Here is an 18,518-nt window from a genome sequence, read left to right as displayed (position 1 = left end):
TGAATGCGTTGAAATAATAGGTACGATTTTCTGAGCAAAATCCTCAAACATATTGATTTAAAATGCATCTAGAGAATGATTTTATGAGCACAGTAATAAATAAATCTTCGAGTTTGGGTTCCTCCTTTTCTTAAGAGCTCTGAGGGCAATAGTGTAAAACAAACATGCTCCATGTTTAAATGATGAGAACATCTCTGAGTTTCACTGATCCACGGCTTAATGCCACGTTTTGAGCTCTTGTTGAATCAGATGACTTTTCACTCAGAACTTGCTGTCCTCTAAATAATTGCTGCCCTGCATTTTTTAAAGTTATATCTGGCATTTTAACATAAATAAATGATTGTTGCCTCATTAGATTTTTATCAGCGTAAACAAGTAAGACGATCGCTGCTCAAACTCGACCGCTGCTGTTGGATTCAGCTCTGCATATTTTAAATCGCTTTAGCTCACCTTTGTTTTTGCACTCTGAGGAGAAATTTTACGCTGATTTGATGGTCGTTTTATGTTTGCTTAACTCCAGAATTAGGCCTAAGTGCAGGTTTTATTTTTAAAACAATTAGAGCCGTTTGCAAGGTGCAGAAATGTGCTTGTAAAACAGCTGCTATCAATATTGCACTTTATTGGAGGATTTTACCTCAAAGTCGAATGGAAAGCTGCTCCATTTGGGTGGATTTTCTGTTGAACATCTAAGATTTTATATTTTTACCTTCCCAGAACAGTTGCTGTGTTTACAAAATTATTCATGCACCTTGCACTTTTTCACATTTTGTTGTGTTTCTGTGTTAAAGCTACAGACAGTTGTTTGTTACATCACCTTTATTTATAACTTTTGTACAGTACATATCTACAGTTGGAAATGTGTCATTTTTAAAGAACCACCTTTGTTATTTTCATTTTTAGGTCTTATTAAAAAGGAAAACATAAAAGTTCTCCAAAAAGAAGATGAATAGACTTTTTTTCTGCAACTGAAAAACAGCTAAAATCTGCATTTGTTGTTTTACCTATATTGAAAAATATTAGTTGGTTCTTTATCAATTTTAGCCAAAGTTATGAAGAGCCATTGTGGCAAAGCTGCAGGTTGTGCAGATCTGCAAGAAGCAATGAGAAGAAGAAAATAAGACACAAACCTGAAAATCGTGCTGCACATTTCTATTGAACTTAATGAGGACAGGCCACAGTTTTCTAATTTTTATTTGAAAAATAAAGACATAAATCCTTATTCTTCCACTTCACAGCGAAGCACTATTTTGTATTTTCAATAAAACATGATAAAGTTTGGCGTTACATTGTGACAAAATTTAAAATGTCAAGGGGTGTGAATGCATTTAGCTTGAAACAAGTTGAAATTACAAAATTCATCCAGCTTGCAGCTTTGTACAAACATCATTAATAGTGGATGATTTATGCAGGCTCGGAAGCAACATATGCTGACATTTTTCAGTAAAGGTCTTGTTTATTTCAGGACAGCAATATCAAGCTACATCCTGCATCCACCGCAGGAGCAGCAGCAACAGGGCTGCAGTAAAAGGTTCTAAATTTGCTCAGCTGCAGGCCAAAGAGCCTGTAGTAAAAAGCAGGATTAGTGGCTTAGTGAGGAAACTTTTAGGGTCATCTGTGGGATTTTGTGTCACAAATCTGGTTCACTTCTGACTCGAGATAAAAAAAACAATCGCTGAAAGGAAAGAACAGTCTACCATTCAGTTTCTTGGGGAAAACGTAAAACAGACATTAGTACAGCTGTTCTGTACTTTGAGATTAAACAGCAATAGCCAAAAAACAAACAAATCCTGTTTTAATCAAGATTAATCAAGAAATAAATTAACTGTAACTGACTTTTCAATATTGATGTAACTCAACCCAAAACAAATCCATCCATAGTTTATATCTGCCATTTGTCTTTGCACTAATACTTTTAAATTATTTGTAAATCCTTCCCTTCTGCCTGCATCTATGTTATGTCTAATTATTTGTGAAAAATTAGTTTGCAGCATAATTCGGAAACACTACCAGCAGGTTATTTTAATTTCAGTTTTACTAGAGAGGTTGTTTTTTTTTTTCACATTTTCCATGTTCCAAGGTTTTCCATGAGATTTTTAAGCCATTTTTACACGTTAACGTTGAATTCACAACAAATGTCAACAAGCAGGTCCAGTCCAAGTCCAGTTAAATATCAAATCCAAGGATGTTGGATTGTCAAAAATGGATGCAGAACCGCCATATTTCATCACTAGTCTCCGGTTATGTTGCCCTTTTAACTGCCAGCAGGTTGCATGAATTCATAATGTTTTTATCCTTTTTGCTTTAAAGATGACGGTGAAGAAGACCCTTTCAGAGTTCAGGCGCACTCACCACGACAACTGGCAGGAGCATCGGCAGTGCTTCACCGACGACCAGCTTCTGGTGCTCACCAACCTGCTGGTGTCGCCCTGTTACTACGCCTAGACGTCCGCCTACCGCCCCCCCACAGAAAAATAATCCCACCTTTAAGTACTGCTGGGGGCTTCTGTCTGCGATGATAAACACTCATCATTCCGGGGAGGAGATCTCTGTCTGGACCCTCACGTGCCGCTGCTGGCCTTTAGGCAGAAAGCAGCTGGGGACAGAGAGGTTTTCAGTTAGCATGCTGCTCAGTGGGGTTTGTTTTGCACGCCGAGGCGGCCGTGGCGATGATAAAGGTGTGTTTTCAGGCTCCTGCAGCTCTGATTTACACAGAGACTCCAAATTTTCTTCTTCTTCTTCTTTATCGCACCGTCACCTTGAAGGAAGTTTCTGAATAAAATCTGTAAGGTAAAATTCTCTAGTCATCCTGTGAAATATTCAGTTAATTATTAAGAAAAGTTAACATATTGATGTCTACTTTTGTATTTATTTCAGGAAAATAAATTGATTTAACTGCAATTAACTGAGAAATAAAAATTAGCCTTCCTAAAAAGATAAAAAAGTGCCGTTTAGCTAAGAAAAAAGTTAGGACACCCAAACCCTGGCAGCTGGTGTTGCCTTCTTTGAATGAAATAACTCAATAACATCAATAGCCTGCAGACATCTAAACTAATCATTATCAGCTCTGAGGCGTTTGAGGGTTTCCTCCATGTTCAGGTTACTCCAAAGCATCCCATTGAGATCCAGGTCTTTGCTTTGACTCGGCCTATGATGGATGTATTGGTATGTTTTGGGCTCAAGTTTTCTTCAAGCCCCTTCTCACAGATGATAGCTTTCATTATGGATTCTGTGATGGTGAAAATGGGAAGGTCTTGCTGCAGCAACGCGCTCCTAAACCATGACACTACCCCTTCTGTGCTTCTTTGTTAGTTTCCCAAACATGTTCAAAATAACTCAGTTTTAAGCTCCAAAGTTCAGGGCTTTTGCCTCTCTGAAAAACTGGCCTTTGTGTTTTTTTCTTTTTCATGTTCAATCTAACTTAAACAATCAGTAGGACACAGCATTAACTCGATGTTTCAACAAGGTACACCTTCTTTAAAGTATTGACTAATTAATCTCTCACCATCATGTGCAACTGATTTAGTGTATATGTTTCCAGTGTGAATGCATGTGGGGGTATAGAATGAATACTGCCTTCTAAAATTTTAACCCTACACACTGAATTTTTATTTTTTTTTGTAGCTAACGGCTAGAGAAGCACCTCTGGCCATGCCAGACGCACTGGTGTCACGTGATCAAAAGACCGCAATTGATTGGCTAAAAGCCCTCGACTCTTATCTAGTGCTGATTGTTTTGGTTTGGGTCATCAAAAGGCCATCACATTTACAGGCGAGGTTATGAAAGTGATTTTTATTTCTTTTTTCTTTTTTTTTTTTTGCTGGTGAATTTAAAGTAAATACATTGAAAAAAAATCATGTACATAAAAAATCGTGCATAATTGCATGTGATAGAAAAAAAACCCTCAACATTATAAATTAAATGTCTAAAAAAAAATCTGATTCCAATGAGACTATATTTTTTTGTATGAAGGTGTCCTAATTTATTCCTCTCCAGCATTTAATTTAGTAATTGTTTTTCCAGACATTTTCAGTATGTTTTTAAGTTAATAATAAATATTGTGTCCAAATACGGTGGAAAAACATACAGATGCCCTAATCTGTTTATATATATATATATATTTGTTTTTTTATTTATTTATTTATTTATTAGTAATAATGCGAGCCTAATGGTATCAATATAGCAGTATAATATAAAATCATATATGTGATATGTGAACAGATATATATATGTATATATATATATATATATATGTATAAAATGTTATATTGTAAAAACATCACACTGTTGTATTCTAAAACCAGGTACTGAGATATCAAGTTCAGTAGCTGTACATCACATTCTGCAAGGTGCTCAAAGACGCTTTTCTTCTTCTTGCATGGGTAGCTTTTAGTTTTGTGCCAAAAGAAAAATGTAACTTTGTACAGACATCGCTGCATCCAATAAACACCGATAACTGGTTCCAGCTGTCTGTCTGTGTGTCTAAAGAGGAAAAGAGGATCGCATATAGAGCTGTCAGTCGCTTGTTCTGAGTATTGATTTCTTTCTGACGTATCGCTGCCGGGTTTGATGTGTCTTTGAGATACGGTGGCAGGAGGAGAAGAGGCAGATGGTTGATGCTGGCGCTCTGGTAGATGAAGATAGTGAGGAGAGGTGAGTGTGAGTACATGATAAATGCACTGAAATTCAGTCCTTAATAGAAGTTTGTATTCAATAATCTTGGGTATAGATTTATATATTTTGAGCTTTTAGTGATTTGAACAGCTTTTTCTTTCTGGATAAAATTATAATACGGCACGCAAACAAAGTTGGATCTTCTCAAACCTAGACAAGGTCAAACGTTCATACATCCAGATTTATTTATATAAACATATATTCCTACTACTATTTGAATAATATGAGTCAGTTTTACAGCTGGATTTCATGACGGGTAAAACAGCTGGAGGCTCAAGTCAAAGAAACAACTGGGTGACTGAAATTTGGAAACAACTGGGACAAAACAAATCAATGTTAAGCTTTTGGAATGCCAAGACTTCAACTAAAAATGTATGAAAGACTCTTTAAATTAGCTCTACCAGAAATCATAACAAGAGTGGTCAAAGATTCAGAGAACAGGATTTTATGTGGTTTGGCTGTGGCTTGTTATAATCCATTAAACCAGATATTAGTGGTGGGGTCTATGTGTATTTTTGAGCGTTTATCATTTTGACGACATATACCATTTTGCTAATATTTACATTACAATTACATTTATTGAACAGCTGTTACTAGAATCCACAATAAATTTCAATTTGTGGACCCACATTGTATTTCAAGACCCTGCAGTCGGGTTCTACATTATTATCCTTCCCTGGTAAAAGAAAAGTTCCCATTAATCATTAAGCGGCCCAAAATTTGACAATGAAGCAGAAGATAAGTGTGCTGATAACTTCTGATCATGACTGCATGTGGCTTTCGAGTTGTAGCCATTTTGTTTTTTATTATGTCCAACAGACATTTTTAGAAATTAAGCCAAAGTTTCTCCACTCTCCTTTGATCCAGCACATTATAGAGCAAACCAGCTCTATAATGAATTGGAATATAGGGAAATCAATATGGAGACAATGACAAGAAGAATGGATTTATTGGTAAACTACCAAATAAAATGCACCATTATTAAAACGGAAGTATATTTGTAAACGCGTGTGATTGAGTGCATAAAAACAAGGCTGACTGAAGTCTGTCTGGCAGTGAAAGACCACCCTCGCCCTCCTGCTCTGAAAGCCTGCAATTTGTCACAGCGGTGCTTTGAGCTGAGCACTAACATTAGCATGTTAACATAGCAATCTTCCCATGCTGAAGTTTACTTTGTAAATATTAACAGTGTTCACCCATCAGGATATGCAGCCGTGCTGATTAGAGCTTACTGTAACACACAAATCCAACAGGAGGGATTTGATTTTACACCAAATACAAAATCACTTCAGATGGAAATGTTTCATTTTGAAGAGTTTTACTTACAATTCTACAACATTTTACGTAGAAAGGGATCAAGTAACAATGATCGATACTTAACATTAAAGACATAATCAATAAAAGCCCATTCTTAGTTTCTTTGCTTTTATTAAGAACATATATTGTGAGCCATGAGTTGGTAATGTCTTGTAAACATGCAGCAAAACCCATTATTACTTGTGAAATGTGTTTTCAATTATAAATTAAAATCAAAACATTCAATTTCACCATAGTACAATCCTTTTGAGATGAACATTTGTTTCAAAAACAAAACCTGATTCATTTCCTACATCTCAGCCCCATCAGCATTTGACAAAAGTGGTCTTCTCAATAAATACCTGCTACAACGCGTTTTATTTAATCTTGACATTCTATGGCTGGTGATTGTTGGTGCTTTTGTAGCCGTTCCCGCACTATTGCTTCAAGGGAAAACAGATGTCTGTCTGGGTCCTCGGGCATGATAGTCCTGACTGCCTCAGCCAGCTGGAACAGGTACTCCGTGTTTCTCCCACTCGGACCGGTGGAGTTCAGGATCTGGTTGGCTATGTCCTCCAAGGGCGCGGGTCCGAGGTAGTTGGGGTTGTCGTCGTTGCCGATGTAGAGCAACGTCAGGCTCGGAGAGTGGTTGGACTCGGGACGGGGGTAGAAGGTCACCGTGATGACCTGGTAGCCGCCTTTTTCGCGATAGTCGAGGTAGCGTTTGACTTCCTGCTCCTGCCCTGTCGGCAGCTTGTAGGCCACGCCCCAAACGCACCCCTGAAGAAAAAGTGAGACAGAAGAGACAAAGGTGTGTTTGACTTGTGCTGGTAGAAAACAGCTGCTTCATAACCTCTCTGTGGAAAAGTCAAGGCATCTTGACTTGATGCTCATTTCACAAATTGAAATAATAATTTTTAAAAAACCCGTTCTCCTTGATGTAGTTCATCTACTTTTACTGTTAATAAGGATGTAGAAAAATTTAATTCACATTTTCTAACAATTAACAAACTCATTCCAATAATAACCTGACAATGTGAGACGTTATTTCAAACATGCAGAACTGGTTATCGCTCACCTCAGGATCCTCTACCAGAGTAACAACACGACCGGGCTGGAAAGAGAACACAATGAGAGATAATCAGATGAATTGGGATGTCATACATCCAATCATTAATTAGAGAATAAAGCAATATTAATATATATGCGTTCTGTACCTTGATGCCAGTAATCTACTCATTTCTACTCAAAGTGGACTGCAGGCATGATTATTAACCAATTATATTCTAACAGAACCCCACTAAGAAAATTTGTAACCCCTAAACAAACCTAACATATTACTAATAAGCAAACATAATAACTGTATTAGATATTTTTCCGAAGTTGATTTTTTATTACAATGTGTTTCTATTTGCAATAACTTAACTGTCAAACAAGAAGTAGGGAAACAAATAAAACATAAATAACATAGATTTAATTTTTTTAGGTTAAGTTTTAAGAATTGACTGTTGCAGTGAAATTCAACCAACTCCATTCAAAGAATCTGAGATCTAGATTTCAAATACATTTGTTTTGAGCCAAACATAATCTTATCAAGAAGTTTGTATCGTAGTGTTCATGTCCAATTAATTACATAATGTATTATTCCTTGTCTCTCCTTACTTTCATAACTATTTTCACTTAGACATACTCTTAAATGCTATTTGGGTTTCAGTTCAACAAAACATTGATTTTCGTTTGCATGGTGTTTGTAGTGCAAATTTAAATGACTCAAAAGGAGTGCAGAGTCTTCATAAGGCAGCTGGAGGTTCAGATAACGACAATGACCGTGAGAGTGTGATAAAAGAAGCAAGTCATCACGATCTGGCATTAGTCAGCATCAGGTAAAGATAAATAAGCTGCTTATGTAAAATATAGACATGACAAATCTTTGACATGAGCGGCTATTTTTCTGTTCTATCAAGAAATATAATTTGTCTAATTTACAGAGAGACACGTCTTATTAAGGTGGAAAGCTTAATAAGCTGATGAAAGGTGGTACACATTACTAAGAAAGGGTAGATTAGCCCTTGAGAGGAGCTAGCTTTAGCTAAATGTGAACTCCCTCAAACTTTAACTGCTTTTTGTTTTCACATGAAATATAGTTAAAGAGTGTCAGAGAGCACCCACCTTTCCCGGTACTCCACGGTGATCGGTGCTTCCCTGCCAGAACCGGCGGCTGAAGCCCTTTATGTAACCGACTCTCTTCTCCTCGTACGGGAAGTCCACTTTCCAAATCAGGGAGCCGTAACCGAAGACCCACATAATGGCCCGGTAAGCTAATGGTCCGTTTACGACAGCGGCTGGACGGACTGGTACCGGTTTGTTAAGTCATCTACAGATTACAACGATGGTCCTCCCTTTATAGGAACCGGCATATTTACCTGTTACTGCTGTTCAACTACCGGTATCACCGGCCAGCTGTCACCCTGGGAACAAACGGTCAAATCACCCAGATTACGTAACTTTTTCTACTTCCGTTTACTACCTTTCACTGTAAAATGCAGATCTCAAAATTTTGCAAATATATGGATTGATATTTAAGATAACATTTACATACCAACGTATACCATATATTGTCTCCAAGAATTAAAGGTTTAAGGTTTACTTAGTCTTGACAAGTTATTCCTGTGAGGCGCTTGGCTTTTATTTTGAACGGTGAGTCTTTATCCCGGATGTCTTTAGTCGTTTCAACTAAGAACATACGATTTAGGTCAAAAAGTACAAGAAACTGTCTAAAATAAATAAACCAGCATCATAAAGTATGAAGTGACATATTAAGAAAAAACATGCACAGGAAAAAAACTTCTAATAATCTAATAATTACAATTTGAAAGAATAGAACTGAAGAAATAAAAGGGGGTGCATTAGAAGAAAGGGTAGGGTACACAGCAAACAGTTCATTCAATTCCGTTACGTTTACTGATACAGCCACTATTTCACAACAGATTTGATTTCAAGGCAATTACTAGACAGCTCTAGGTTAGACATTATCCAATTAGTCAAACTATGGGTGAATGTGTCATGTGCTATATAACCATGTTTTTTTAAATGATTATTAAATTAGTATTTAAACTTAAAATTAGTATTTAAACTTAATTTTTTTTAAATTAAGTTTAAATACTGTGGATCTTGAAATTTTGCACACCATTTTAGAAATTATTTACTTTTTTTACATTTAAAAACTCACACAACAAAAAATAATTTGAAAGTTTAAGCAATCATGAAAAAAGGCTGTTACTTATTTATTTACCAACCTTTACAGTGTAGATTAAATGTTCTCTGAGCATAATGAAATGATAAAATTAGCTTCAGTTTTTATTAACACTATTGTTTACTTTAATATGGGTACAACTTAAACATATGCCAATATGTCTGGTAGAAATTCATACTTTTTTAGGGCCCCCAGGTTGGAGGGGGTCCCTTTGCTGATGCAAAAATTGCTTATACTGTACAGTGGGAAAGCACTGCTTATCTGAAAGTCTTGTTCTATTGTCTTTCTCATTTTGAGAAGCAGTTAAAAGGAATAGGTTTCTGTGACGTCATATTTATACCCCATGAAAAATGAATTTCATAGATTGCCAATTAAATGTTTCTAAACACTCAAATCAAAATAAAAAACATTGTGAGTTCATTCTGTTCCGATTAACACATAATTATCAGAGATGACAAGAAATGTATAAGGAATTTTTTCTTGATCCAACAAGATGTTATTTTTCAGGATTATGGCAACTTTCCAACCACATTGGACATATATTACATATTAAATGTTTAACATATTTCTAAATACTATGTTTACTCCTTCAAAATTTTTCTCAAAACTGAAAAGGATTTTATGTGTCGCATTCTTTATTTTTCACTCACATGATATTAATGAGAGAATAGCAGTTACTGTTGCCTTGTGCTTTGGTGGTATAAGTCTCATTAAAGTCTCGAATATTTTTCTATCTTTAAACTGAGCGATAAACCGATTAGTGAATGGAAATCGAGGTCAGAAATGTTCCAGCCCTCCACTTTGGTGCAGCCTTTGTTTTAACAGCAGTAAACATCTGGAACAAGATTTAAGCATAAAGCTTTTTTCCAGACAGCAGGGGGTGCTAAATTTCTGCTTCCAACAATGTGTCATGCTGCCAAATAAGATTCTCTTCATGCTTGCATGTGTGCACCGATTCAGAACCAAATAAAGTGAACAGCACCAGTCTGGCTTGTAACAGCGGCCCTGCTCATTCTGCTGCTTCTGACAGAGGACGGTCAGAAAACCTGCTTTTTTTATGTAACCTGCCAGTGTTGGATTGTGGCTGAAATCCCCAGCTGGGATGGAAGATGCTGCAGAGGAAACATCTGCCATACAGAAACACTTGTTCAACCCTCTGAAGGCAAACCAGCAGAAGACCAAGAGTCAGCTTTGCAGAGAGAGGGTATAAGTGTGACGTGCTTATGGAAATGAAAGCAGCAACGATGCACAGAGGCTCTTTGCTTTCCTGGCGCTCTCTTAATCCTTTCACCCTGTTATCCTTTGTCTAAATTGTTGCCATAACACTGGCTTTAACCTAAAACAAGATGTTCTCTATATGCTTTCTGCATTTGAATATAACAAACTAACAACACACTGACAGGAACTGAGAGATGCAGATGAACTGAATTACCTGGTTTGGAATAGGATTCTCTAAGTGGGTTGGTTGGATTTTTGTTATAAACTGGCACAATATAAGAAACTAAATGAAGATAACCATAACACAACCATCACGTTTCAAGCTGTTAGGCCAGTTTAGTAATTTAATACTTTTACTCATTCATACAGTTTGCATTCATGCTGGATTTTATTGGGAGAAAAATCTAGAAAAATAAAACACATCCACATCCTTAAAGCACATTTTGATTGTGTTTCAGCAGTTACAGCAGTACATGTTAATTAAAGTGAATTTGATTAACAAGAAATAAAGTTCAGGTTTACATGTGCAGCACCTAATATGTACCAGTACCAACAGGTCATGAAATGGTGGTGGAATTAAGATGGTCTTGTAAGTACAGCAAGAAGTTTTGACTGGTAATGTACAGTGTACATTGTTCCAACAATGAGGCCCTGTAAATTATTATTTTTTGCTGTGTTGCTTATTTGCTGATCAGTGAGCCAATTTAGAGGATATACTACTAGATTTAGCTGGAAGTCCCTAGGAAGCTGTTAGTGCTGAGGAGCCGCAGCTGCATGTCTCTGCTGCAGGCGGCTCTGTTACAGATTGGTAACATGTTTGAGACGCCTGCAGCCTCCACCTGCAATGCTGGGAAACATTTTCTGCTGTATTTAATAAGATTTATGGTGAGTGAGTGAGATGCAGTACTTCCATAGCATTTAAAAAGCTCATTTAGAGCCTGTCTGCTTTACTTTATTTGTCCACCGCTGTAAAGTGAACTGTCTGGCTTAAGACATCAGGATGGGACTAAACCACTTTAAAGCAGTGAGTCGGATCAAACCAGGTCAAAAATTAAGTAGGGCAGAAATAACATTTCTAAATTATTTCTGCTACTTAATATTTGGAAGAGCAGCTGGCAAATCAAGAAACTGACAAAAGAAGGATTTTTCAGATTTTGTTTTTGATTTGTAATTATTCAAAGGATTTAAAGATTAATTGCAAAAGAAGTATTTTAGTTTAAAATCCGCAATCCTTTGTTCGTAGCATTACTGACTACTGCAGGAGCAGATTAGAAAGCTGTACAATTTCCTGTTGTTTTCTCAGCTTCACGGCAATGACGGCAAACAACAGTTAGGGAAAAGCAAACAGTCTGTTCTGCATCACATTTGTTTTCCAAGTAAAGTGTCTGTTTTTTATGATGAAGAAAATGTCAGATTTTTGCTCCCTTAATCCCTTCAGTGGATTTGAACAGTAAATATTGTACTTCATGTCTGGAAGATGCCAAAGATGTTGCAGTAAAACGTGAATGTAATTCAGGAGAGCTAAATATAGCAAAGAAGAAGAAGAGTGCAAAGTCTTCTGAAATTTGCTTTGTATGGTTCTGAATTCTTTTATAGATCATGAAATCAAGTTTAAATCTCTTCTAATCCGCTCTGTGCTCCCAACGTAATCTCATGAGTCACCATATCAACACGAGGATCTAATAAATTAAATAAATCATTGTTCCAAAACAAATAGGCACTGCTGAAGCATTAGTGGGGCAGTTTTTCCTTCGTTTCTCCATAATTTCAGAATAATGTTATTATCTTCTTCTTCCTGTCTTCACATTCGTCTTATGCCTAACACACCCCTTTTTGGGGGGGTGTTAGCTGTGACGGACAATGCCTGAAACCATGTTTGCTTTATTGTAAAAGCTCAGTTCCTTGAACAAGGCGTGTACTTGACTCAACATGTCAACACACCCAGTAAAGACCGTTCATTACCAGACGCTTCGCCCAACAGCACCCAGACGAGGAGGAGGAGGTCACTTGGTGCCATGAAGTCTGCAGCGGCCAGATTGGGGTGATAGGATCAACAAAACAACAGACCGATGACAGTTAAAATAGATTTTTCTTCAACTGTGATCACAGCTCTTCCTCAGCCATGGCCACATGGTTATTAGCGTTTCCATGACAACAATTGCCCTTCAACCTCAGCAGAGAAGTAGTTTTAATTTACTGATGTGGTAATTTTCAATGCCGGCATCAGATCTTAAAGTGTTTCTTTGCTTCGAAGGGCATGAACTGACGCCACACAACAGCTTGCAGTCTCACATGGGTGACTTGTTGAATAGAAAGCCTGTGTTATGAAATGAGATGACATTGGACTAATATAGCGCTTTTCAGCTCTCAAAGGGTTATAAAAGATGCTTTACAATGAAATCAGTCATTTCCATTCATGCACACACTGATGATGGCAAGCTACTGGATTGTAGCCACAGCTGCCCTGGGGCAGTCTGACAGAATCACACCATATTTTTCGGGCCAATTATTAAACACAGGAGGTTTTAAAACCTATTTTTAATTTAAAATATTGTGGTACTAGTCAGTCTTGCAATGAATCTATAGAGGCTTTTGACTGAAGACTATTGCTGTATGACAGTCTCTTGACTGCAATAATATGCTAACAGCTCAATGTCCGGATAGCAGAGACGATATTTCATAGTCAAGATTGTGGTGTTACTTTGATAATTTCATGCATGCTTGAGGAATCCTTCAATCTTGTATAGCAACCATTCAGGGTGCCCAAAAAGCTCCGCCTATTTCCACAAAGTTCCTCCAACTGAGCTTCCCCCTCCAAATGCACTCCTCTCCTTTATTTTCCCCATTTTTAATGCTGCCCTGGGCAACTACCCACACTGAAAACAGCCACTAAACCAGAGAAGGATATGTTTCCCATCATTTTAATTTAAGTGGCCATGATGCGATGTATTCTAGCATGGTTCCCCCACGGCCTTTGGAGGAAACACAGGCCAGCAGCATCACAATCCTCCATTACATTTACATCTGACTCACTTGATAGTCTAATTAAACAAACTCATTTGATGTATTTACATCTAAAAATAGGATACAGGAGCCTCTACTTTCTTAATGTTCAGTGTTTTCATATAATAATGTTCAACTTTTTTATATTTTTAGACGGCAGGAGAATATATTCCCCTTGATCATTACTGTTTTGTCTTGAGCTGAGTGGATTTCCCTGTTGGAAATGGGCGAAAAACATTTAATTTGTTCTGTGCACTTTTTTTGCCTTCTGTTTTTTGTGCCAAGACTGTTTTCTCTTAACCCATTATGTTTTTTTTCTAAGTAGAGCTTTCAAAACCCAGAGCCTCTCTTGAGTGTTTAGGTTTTTTGTGTTTCTGCCAAAACTGAAGCCCAGGTTGCAGTTCGTCTTCGCCCACTTAATAAGTTTGCAATCAATATCTTCTTGTTTCGATTTGTTGTCTACATTTAGCTCCTTTTTCCTGTCTTTTCTTGTCGTGCTCTGGAGACAGATTTCTTTGGCAAGTGCAGCCTTTTCTTCTCAACATGCACGTTCAGGATCTTTTGACTAACCTCCAATATTTAGTTGTTCTCTTGCAGCGACTGAGTTCTACAAAACTCATCCAAAGGTCTCCCGCATATCGACTCACTCAAGCAGCAGTGGTTTCACACATACACATGCACAAATAAAGCTCTTGAACCTCTGACTCCATCTTCAAGCAGCCATAGTGAGGAATTGGCCAAGGGAGCCATAAAAGTCCCCTATAAGTAAAGAGCAGAGTTGAGAGGGCCATTTCGGGCTCTGGGGCCTCAGTCTGTTTGATCATGAACTGCTCATATGACTCCTGAGATTGCTCTCACAGGCTCAAATACAGGCTTAGTGAATTCAGCCACTTCTATCAGTGGTGCTGTATTCCCCAAAGACTGAGAATCTATTATAAGTAAAGCAGCTAAGGCCTATGAGATAAGGAACATATTCATAACAACTCGGCATATTACGTAATGACACTTTGCATTCATAATCACAAAATCCGATTTTTTCCCCCAAAAATGTTGGCAATATCATCTCTGTATCTGAAATCAAAGAGCAAATGTTAAAATGCAAACGAAAATGTAATAATACATTTCAAATCTTTTGTGTAGAGCTTTAAAAAGAGATTGATTTAACATCTACAGTTTTCAATGAAAATTATTTATCAATTATTTGTTATTTATTTATGACCTGAACTGCAAAATCAGACAATATGATTTTCTACAAAGTATTTAACACATTTTCATTTGTTCAACATTTATTTCATGTGTACTCCATATGGAATCACACCTTCTTACATACTACTTGATATCTGAATAGCCTAATTAGAAATATATTAAGTAAACTTTTTTTTTTCCAATGTAGCTGTGTTAAAATGATTTTAAGACCAAACTGTCCAGTTTCTCATGTCAGAAAACGTCTAGACATAACATTTCCATAATATCCACTCTGCATGATGGGGTTCATCTCAGAAAAAATACCTTTGATCTTAACCGGACATCTGCACTTGCTGATAGCAAACAGCTCTACGTTGGTTTGTCTGTCCAGGGGACATTTGTCCAAAGGGTCAGGTCTGCACCTTTACTGGTTACTGGAGCAAACATTTTTTTCTTCTGTGTTGGACTGAAATGCTGGCTTCTTGGAGGTTATTATTCACATCAGACAAACCAATGTTGAGCTGAATTTAATTGCACAGCCAGAAAGAATAAAGTGTCTAAGTTTTTAAACCCTGTTTAAGTTTCAAAACCATTTTAATGTCTTCCCAGATGATAACCCGGCATTTAGTCAAAAATCTTAACATGATGACAAAAAGATAATCACCTCCTGTCGCTATGTGAGAATGTTCATATTCCTCTCAGTTAATCTGGAAATATGGATCTTGATTATATTAGAAGGATAAAATAAGTGTAATTACTTCACGCACATTTTTCCTGTGAATAACATGTTTCAATTAGTACTTCAGCTGTAAAATTTCTCAATATTGTGCCAGAAGCAAAATTTCACACCTGTGATTTTTATATAGTTTAAATGCTAATTTATTATTTTTAATCTTTGGAAAAGAGTGATTAATTTACAGGTAAAGACCTAAATCAGTCTTGTTTTTCTCAAAAGCCACAAAGTGATGTAGTCTGGTGGAGGAAAAATAAATTGTTCTCTTTAATTATATTTTCGCAACAATGTAAAAGGTCTCTATATTCATTTTTAAACCTGATTTTGTTTTGTTATAGTAAAATTGAAATTAAATTTCCACATTTTTTTAGTCTGTGTCACATGACTATTTATCTAATCCTTTCTACATCTTTTTAACCTTGTATAGGTTAAAAAAAATTTCCAATGAATTAAATCCTGTGCATCCACCTGCAGGTTGTAAAATCATTCCTGAGGAGACATAAATTAATTAATCAGACATTCATGCTCATGATGAGTGGATGTTAAATTCTGACCTGAACTTCATGCACGTTTTAAAAATGAATTACAACCACGCATGTTCAACACACTTTTGCCTAACCATGAGGAGGAGATTTAAGATACTGACTCTGCAAAAATCTGTTTAGATGCAATTTAATCCCAGTCACTCCAACAGAAATGAATTCTCTAAAACCTCATTGAGCCATGCTCCAGCTAAAGCTAGAACTTTATCAGCATGTCTCAACAGTGAAATGTAATAAGAGCCTGATCAGTGGAGTCTCCCTGTGGATTTTTCAGGCTGCCAGATTGTTCAGTTTATAATTAACTAAGTCTTACATTCGTAGCAGTAGCAAGAATAAGTATGTAGCACAATCCATAGTGAAGACATAATGATCTCAAGGCTGCATGGTTTATATAAACTTAATTTTCTTTAAAAGGAAAACATCAGAAAGGATGAAAAAGTTGTATTTATAGGTGCTGCTAGTACAGTTGAGCACTGCTGAAGGTCTAAAAGTTCATGTTAGGCTTCTCTTTTAAAAAAAACAAAAACAAAAAAACAACTTATATCCAAGTAAAAACATATTTGATCTCATATAAGAAAAATGTGCCTCCAAGTTACATTGAAAAATGGATGTCAGTAGGCCGTGGATGACATTTAAATGAAGGTAATTTTCATGCAGGAAACAAGTAATTCATGTGTGAGAGTTAGCTTGGACACTTTACGACCCTGAGCGAGGTTTTATGATAGCTCCTTGAGGACAGGCTTTCAGTTAAAAACATCCTCAGACCATACAAAGGTTGAGAAACATACTTGATGGCCTATACTCAAACACATAATTTTTGTACCCATCGTATGTTTGTTATTTTTAGTTGAACATGTTGGCATATACAGTACAGACCAAAAGTTTGGACACAACTGTGTGTCCAAACTTTTGGTCTGTACTGTATATATTGAAAATGTACTAATAACTAAAAAAAAATGCTGTTTGTGATATGTCTAAACTCATAATTATTTCAAAAAATGTATATCTTTTGTTATATTTGTCACTCTTGGAGGTCGCCATTTTTCACCACACGCAGTGCATGCTGGGTTGATGACGCAGTTGGGTCCATTGCCTACTAGAATCTACAGAGTAAACACAGGAAGTTTAACTTTACCTCAGTTGGTTTTTATCATATTTTGTTTGACTGGTATGAATTCAGACAATGCCACACTGTGTTGCTGTTGGCTATAATAAAAAAGTACTTAAATAAAAGTTTAAAAAATAATGAGATGAGTCTGGATCCTTTTCCACATGAAAAAAAAAATTAGAGTGCAGTGGGAGAAGAGCTGAACACAACTTCTGAAGGACATATTTTTCTGTCCTCACCTTTTTTCTCCAGAAGACTTTGAGTCATTTTTACGAGCAAAAATTATGAAGGATCTAAAACCTGGTCGTTACCTTCGCAAGCTAAAACTAAATCCTGTGCCGACGATTTTTATCCACAACGCGCCTAAACCCTGCTGCCAGCTAGTGAGCGAAAGACTCTGGTAGAACCATCAGAGACAGGAAACACTGGACTGTACTGTAATATCAGATACAACTACTTCTGCTAAACTCACTACAGTCATATTTAATGAACCTAACAATATTTCTTCCACCAGCCTTTGCACTAACTGTGTGTCTCAATTAGCACTGGTCTTTTTGTATCTAATGTTCTTTCTCCTGGCTGCAATTTATAAAATTTATGCTTTTACATCTAAATGCTTGTATAAACTTTAATGTGGGTAAACCTTTGGGCACAAGGGAGAGTTGCTACATAATTACAGGGGATCATTTTTTTCTGTTTTGTTCCATCACTCTTGTGTCTGCAGTGTTTGTGCAGGAGGTCGTATGTAGATTGTGAAATGAAGACAGCTGAGATCTGACAAAAAAAAAAGTGAACAATCACTCATACCTGTTGCACTTGATGGTCTTGCTTGCAATTGTGAATGATATGTGGTCTGTTTCTGAAGGCAAGTTTCACACCAGGAAAGTGCAACTATTCAGGCACAGCTCAGCATAAGCCTCAGAACCACTCAGGCATCACTTTTTGAAAAGAAAATTGGCTTTTTAGGTAAAAATGAATTGGAGCTGGTGGACAGCTGGCAGGGAATCAGGGCCAAAGTGGAGTTTTTTATATTAGAGCAAGAGCCGATGTTGGTGTCAATCTGGCTGAAGAGCCACAGAGGAGATGGAGATGAGATTTAGACAGATGTAAAAAAAAAAAAAAAAAAAAGGAAAGGATAAAACTGATGCCCGTTCTGGAAATGAGTAGGAGTTGATGTCAGAGATGGAGAGATGGAGCCTTGCTTTTGACTAAGAAAGCCGAAGCAGATGACGAAGAAGACGATGAGCGGAGTCTGAGTTGCGTCAGAGTGGAACCAAGCAGATAATTGCTGGAATGAAGCCAGCACCGAGCTGCGGGAGTCTGAACTGAAGTCAGAGAAAGAAGTGAAGTGTGGAGGAGGAGCAGCGAGATGAAGACGTGTTAGTGAGGGAGGATTTGTGATTTTTGTTCTCCTTTTGTTTTATTTCGTCTCTCATCTTAACTGTGTGTTGCCAGTTGAGGTTTTCGGCAGAGAGAAGCTGACAAAGAAAAATTATACTGTCAGTTGTT

At 36.9% G+C, this 18,518-nt stretch overlaps 2 protein-coding genes across 2 annotated transcripts in view; one reads left to right on the top strand and one right to left on the bottom strand.

Annotated features, from left to right (window-relative positions):
* Positions 1–4,458, top strand: part of psme4b (proteasome activator subunit 4b) — a 51,125-nt gene extending 46,667 nt beyond the window's left edge. Inside the window, exon 47 of the mRNA XM_032575103.1 lies at positions 2,308–4,458. Coding sequence (XP_032430994.1) covers positions 2,308–2,442 — 135 coding nt within the window. The 3' untranslated portion in view covers positions 2,443–4,458. The remainder of the gene's footprint in view (positions 1–2,307) is intronic.
* Positions 4,459–5,972: 1,514 nt separating this feature from the next.
* On the bottom strand, positions 5,973–8,468 carry chac2 (ChaC, cation transport regulator homolog 2 (E. coli)). The gene is made up of 3 exons (XM_032575102.1): positions 8,137–8,468; positions 7,046–7,081; positions 5,973–6,747 (listed from the first exon to the last, which is right to left on the bottom strand). The coding sequence occupies exons 1-3, from the start codon at positions 8,269–8,271 to the stop codon at positions 6,349–6,351; spliced, it is 570 nt and encodes a 189-aa protein (XP_032430993.1). The 5' UTR covers positions 8,272–8,468; the 3' UTR covers positions 5,973–6,348.
* Positions 8,469–18,518: the final 10,050 nt, after the last annotated feature.

Source organism: Xiphophorus hellerii, chromosome 10 (genome assembly GCF_003331165.1).
Source record: "Xiphophorus hellerii strain 12219 chromosome 10, Xiphophorus_hellerii-4.1, whole genome shotgun sequence".
Lineage (NCBI taxonomy): Eukaryota > Metazoa > Chordata > Actinopteri > Cyprinodontiformes > Poeciliidae > Xiphophorus > Xiphophorus hellerii.
Note: the sequence above shows the minus strand (reverse complement) of the source record. Positions and strands in the feature narration are given on the sequence as shown.